This window comes from Bombina bombina, chromosome 4, assembly GCF_027579735.1.
Source record: "Bombina bombina isolate aBomBom1 chromosome 4, aBomBom1.pri, whole genome shotgun sequence".
NCBI classification, from domain to species: domain Eukaryota; kingdom Metazoa; phylum Chordata; class Amphibia; order Anura; family Bombinatoridae; genus Bombina; species Bombina bombina.
In genome coordinates, this window is record NC_069502.1 from 18152741 (window position 1) to 18158740 (window position 6000).

The 6000-nt window shown below is 39.4% G+C and overlaps 1 protein-coding gene across 2 annotated transcripts in view; it reads left to right on the top strand.

Moving 5' to 3' along the window:
- The window catches only part of LOC128655846 (gastrula zinc finger protein XlCGF7.1), an 85943-nt gene extending 84347 nt beyond the window's left edge, over positions 1–1596 (top strand). For both annotated transcript variants that reach the window (XM_053709407.1, XM_053709408.1), the window contains exon 2: positions 480–1596. In XM_053709407.1, the coding sequence (XP_053565382.1) occupies positions 524–1303 (780 nt within the window). In that variant the 5' untranslated portion in view covers positions 480–523 and the 3' untranslated portion in view covers positions 1304–1596. The remainder of the gene's footprint in view (positions 1–479) is intronic.
- The last annotated feature ends 4404 nt before the right edge of the window (positions 1597–6000 follow it).

A 6000-nucleotide genomic window follows, 5' to 3' on the forward strand; every position in this document is an offset into this window, starting at 1 on the left:
ACATAAGTTCTAGCTGCTGATTAGCAGCTTCATATACTGTATATAACAATTGTTATTGGCTCACCCATATGTGCAGTTAGAAAGCAGTAATGCATTGCTGCTCCTTCAACAAATTATACCAAGAAAAGGAATTAAATTTGATAATAGAAGTAAACTGGAAAGTTGTTTAAAATTGTATGTTCTAAACCATGAAAGAAAATGTTTTGGTTTCATGTCCCTTTTAAGTATGTGTTGATATTTGTGACAGAAGCTCATGATCTCACTAGCATCGTACAAATCTAGTCTCCTATGAATACAATAAGATCTCCGTAGAAGAATCATTTGATTAACAAAAATCTTAGTTTTTGAAATTATGATGTAATATAATACACAGAAGTGAACTCCTATATGCATTATGTAAAGCATTCTCATTTAGTAATTAGCTAATTCAAATATTACAATATTTTACCTTCTGTTTCCTTTTTTTATTCTTTTGCTAGATCCTAATTTACCTGTTTCTCACCTTCACTTGAGCCCAGAAAAAATGCAGCAAACCCATAATATTCCAGAATTGCAGAAAACTAACGCGATTCCCCAAACATTGGATATTTCCCAGAATCCTTTGCAAAAGTGTGTTCTTGGGCAGCAAACATCCCTAACTGAGTATGAATCATTGGCTGCTGACCTGGCTATCCATACTGTCAATATAGTAGAGAGACCATTTATATGTACAGAGTGTGGGAAAAGCTTTACAAGAAAAGAGCATCTCAAAACTCACAAAAGAATCCACACTGGGGAGAAGCCTTATGCATGCACAGAGTGTGGGAGTAGCTTTAAACGGAAAGATTATCTCAGATCTCATAAAAAGATTCACACAGGGGAGAAACCTTATTCATGTGCAGAGTGTGGAAAAGGTTTTACAAAGAAAAGTAGTCTTCTGGCCCATGAACGGTCTCACAAAGGGAAGAAACCTTTCCACTGCGAAGATTGTGGAAGAAGTTTTTCTTATAAAAGTTCACTTAACAATCACCGGGTGAGTCATGAGGAGGTGACGGCTTACATATGCACAGAATGTGGGAAAAGCTTTAAACAGAAATGTAATCTACTGACTCACCAAATGATTCATTCAGGGGAGAAACCTTATGTGTGTAAAGAGTGTGGGAAAAGCTTTATACAAAGGTCTAATCTACGAACCCACCGAAGATCTCACACAGGAGAGAAACCATTCAAATGTAAAGAGTGTGGGAAAAGCTGGAAAGATAAGAGAAGTCTTCTGTCACATGAAAGCATTCACACAGGGAATAAACCATTCACATGTCATTAGTGTGGTAAAAGCTTTACAGACCAGAGAAATTTTCTGTTACATGAAAGCATCACACAGGGAATAAACCATGTCCAAAGTAAGGGGAAAGAATTACAGACCAGAGAAGTCATCAGTTACAAGTGAGGATTAATACAGAGGAGAAACTGTTCACAAGAGCTTTGCAGAGAAACCATTCAGATATGACGCTTGTGGTAGAATAACTGGACATTTTTTCACTTAAAAGCTGCTGTCTGATTTATGCATACATTAAACCTAACTTATGCGCTGAATAAAGGGAAAGTTGTAAACAAAAAGTTCTGTTTTGTCTGAGCAAGTGATTCATGCATGGGTGAAACTGTATGTGTACAGAGCATGGGTAAAGCTTTATATGAATGTTAGATCATTCACTTGCATATAATATAAGACAGGTTGGCAAATGTGTTTAAAATTTCGGAGCCAGACAGTGGTATTTCTATATAGTTGTATATGGAGAATAACCTACAAAGTTCAGAACCAGTGGTAAATGTCTGGCTCCTGTTTTTGTCGAGCTCTGGTTTAAGAATTTTTTTCACAAAAGCAGTCAGTTTAGCAAATAGGTGAGCTCCAATCTCATCAGAAGTTATACAAAAATTAAATTAAGAAACAAAAGTGTTATGAATAAATATCTCCTATCTCAGCAAAGTATTAACACATTGTATAGACAGGAAAATATGTGTGTGTGTATCTGTATCCTTTGGACATTGTTAGGGCATTGAAATATTACATTGATGATACTAAGAACTTTAGACAAACTTCTAGTTTGTTCATTCAGTTTTCTGATCCTAGGAAATGTCAGAAAGTTTCTGCTTTTTCTTTGGCCTCGTAGTTTAAACTTTTGATTCACAAGGCTTACATGGAAGCAGGTCAGCTTTCACTGCAGCAGATTGCTGCTCAGTTGCCACTTCTTGGGCCTTTAAGAATGAGGCTTCAATTGACAAGCTCTCAACCTGTGTAAATCTTTGGACATGTTTTTTTTGGTATCGCATGAGGCCTCTTCAGCTTTGTTTGCTTCATCAGTACTGCAGTGATTTCACTCAGTTGGCTCAAAAGATTATTTTCTTGGTGGATCAGTCATTGGTCCATTGTTCTGAGGAAATCTTTTGTCTGACCAAATTGGACTGTGATCTCAACAGTGTCTCTCAGGTCAAGGTGCAGTCTGGCAGTCTCAGAGAGGGCCCTTCAGTTTTGGCCTCTCCTATAAGAGAGACTTATCTGTGTTTCCAGTCAGACAATGTCAAAGCAATGGTTCACATGTTGAGATAGGTTTCCCGAATTCTGACTTGGGCATAAAGCAATTTCTGTATCATTTCTGCAGTTGATATTCCAAGGGTGTGCAACTGTGAAACAGACTCAGTTATCAACCCCTTCTCTTAATCTGGAAGTCTTCAGTCAGGTTATAGACCTATGGGGTACTCCTGAAATGGATATGATGGCTGCTTATTTTAACAAAGTACTCCCCAGATATTTTGTGAGATCCAGGGATCCTTAGGCAGAGTTTGTGAATGCTCCAGTAGCTTCTTGGTTGTTTTGTCTGGCTTAATTTTCTTTCTAATGGTTGTGAGAGTCCACAAAATCCTATTCTTTCAAGTGGGAATTCAAAACCTGGCCACCAGGAGGAGGCAAAGACACCCCTACCAAAGCATTCAAGTATCCCACCCACTTCCCTCCCAGTAGTTCTTTGCCTTGTCTAGGAGGTAGACAGAGAATGGAGGTGCTCTGCAATGTTGTGGATTTTATCAACCCTCAAAGGATAGTTCCTTGAAGAGAGGGTTTGGGAGCATCACTGTAATCTACTATATATGACAGCGTGGAGTCTTGTATTGATATTGTTTTCTCCCATCTGTTTCTGTCAGTGACAGGGGACTAACACTTGGTATTTTTCTGTTCACAAAATATTGGGAAGGCTAGAGATATTAATTATGATGTGAGTCCCAAGTGAACACTGATACAGGCTAGTTGCCTAATATCCTTTAATATACTCGGCCACTATTGTGAAATGGCTAGGGTCTATTTGCAGTGGCTTTTCATATTTAGGAGTCATGCTCCCAGAACAGTACCCTAACAAAGGGGTCGCTATGTGTGACATAGTATGTGTGTGACAGAGCCTGGAACATGGCTAGTGCCTTTATTCAGAGGGGCTTTGTAGGTGCAGACTTGTTGAAATTTATCAGACTTCTTGAGAACATACATGACAGTGCTGTTCAAAGTGCGACTTGGAGACTCTGATGCAGCACAGCTCAGATCGAGACTGTCGGTGTGGTTCAGAGAGCTTTGTATGCAGTGCCGGCGTGTGCTGTATTACAAGACTCCTTTTGGTTTCTCCACCGAATTAGTTTGATGATGATGATTTTACTTTCAGATTTAATATGTAACACCTTAAGTACCTTCTGGAGGAGGTTCTACTTATCTTGGGAGTGAAGGAATACAAGCCATCTCAGGATAAACCTACTCAGAAGTTGTACATTATATTCAATCCTAGCTCTCATGCTCTGGAGTACATGAGCTAGTGAGATATGGGATATACATTCCTACTAGGTGGGGCAAAGTTTCCCAAACCTCAAAATGCCTATAAATACACCTCCCACCACACATATACTTCAGTATTTACAAACTTTGCCTCATATGAAGGTGGTGAAGCAAGTTTTTGCTTGATTTCCATCTAAAGGGGAGAAGTGTCCACGGCTTCATTCATTACTGTTGGGAATTAAGAACCTGGCCACCAGGAGGAGGCAAAGACACCCTAGCCAAAGGCTTAAATACCTCCCCCACTTCCCTCATCCCCCAGTTATTCTTTGCCTTTTATCACAGGAGGTGGCAGAGAGGTGCCAAAGATTCGGAGGTCTCTTATGGAGGGTATTACTCTTCGCAATGGGATAGGAGTTTTAAGTAGCCCTCAAATCCTATTGGCTGATTGGAACCTTTCAGCCAATTGGAATGCAAGGGACACCATCTTGGATGACATCACTTGCATTGAAGATCCAGTTTGCAGCGGGGACCGTATTGAAGAGGAGATCCGCGCCGGATGTCTTCAGGATGGACCCGCTCCGTGCCGGATGGATGAAAATAGAAGAGGCCGCCTGGATGAAGACTACGCCGGCTGGATGAAGATGGAAGAGGTCGCCCGGATGAAGACTTCTTGTTGTCTGGATGGATCCTTCAAGCGGGACTTCAATAACTGTAAGTGGATCGTCGGGGGTTAGTGTTAGGTTTATTTAAGGTTTTTTTGGGTGGGCTTTATTATTAGAGTAGGGTCTTGGCAGTAAAAGAGCTAAATGCCTTTTTCAGGGCAATACCCATACAAATGCCCTTTTCAGGGAAAAAGGGAGCTTAGGTTATTTTAGATAGGGTTTTTTTGGGGGGGGGTTGGGTGGTGGGTTTTACTGTTGGGGGGGTTTGTATTTTTTATTACAGGTAAAAGCTGATTTCTGTGGGGCAATGCCCCACAAAAGGCCCTTTTAAGGGCCATTGGTAGTTTATTGTAGGCTAGGGTTTTTTATTTGGGGGGGGGGGGCTTTTTATTTTGATAGGACTATTAGATTAGGAGTAATTCTTTTTTATTTTTGATAATGTGTTTTTTTCCCGTAATTTAGTGTTTTTTATTTTGTGTATTAGTGTTTATTTTTTTTTGTAATTTAGTAATTTTTTAGAAGGTTTAATAGTAGATTTAAATAATTTGAGTAGAGTTAGGGTTTTTTAATATGTAATTTAGTTAATTTAATTGCTAGTTTAATGTAATTTAAGTATAATAGTTAGGGTAGGTTAATTAATATTTTAAAAATAGTTAATTTTAATTCTACAGGTAAGTTTTAAATTATTTGAAGATAGGGATGTTGTACTTTTAATTTAAACTTAGCAGGTTGTTAGGTTTATGGCGATGTGGGGGGCTGGCAGTTTAGGGGTTAATAGGTTTAGTAGTTAATGGTAGTGATGTGGCCTGAGGTTTAGGGGCTAATACGTTTCTTTAGGTGGTGGCGGGGTCCGGGAGCAGAGGGATAGGGGTTAATAACTTTATTTAGTTGCGGTGGGGTCTGGGAGCGGCAGGATAGGGGTTTAACATTTCTCTTGTAAGGTGTATCCAGTCCACGGATCATCCATTACTTGTGGGATATTCTCCTTCCCAACAGGAAGCTGCAAGAGGATCACCCACAGCAGAGCTGTCTATATAGCTCCTCCCCTAACTGCCACTACCAGTCATTCTCTTGCAGCTCTCGACAAGATAGGAAGTAGCTAGAGAGATGTGGTAAATTTATGTAGTTTATCTTCAATCAAAAGTTTATTATTTTCAAATGGTACCGGAGTTGTACTGTTTTAGCCTCAGGCAGAAAGTTGAAGAAGAGTCTGCCTGTGGTTTTTGATGATCTTAGCAGGTTGTAACTAAGATCCATTGCTGTTCTCACACATAACTGAAGAGATGAGGTAACTTCAGCTGGGGGAATGGCGTGCAGGGTCTCCTGCTATGAGGTATGTGCAGTTTAAATTTTTCTAGAGAAATGAATATGCTAGAAAATGCTGTTAATACCGGATTTATTTAAGGTAAGCCTGATTACAGTGATTTAATAACGACTAGTATCATGCTTGCTGTAAAAGGTAATATTCTTATTACTTTCTCACATTACTGAAAATAAGATAACGTTTGCTGGAAGTGTTTAAACGTTTTTTCTACATATTGGTGATAAAAC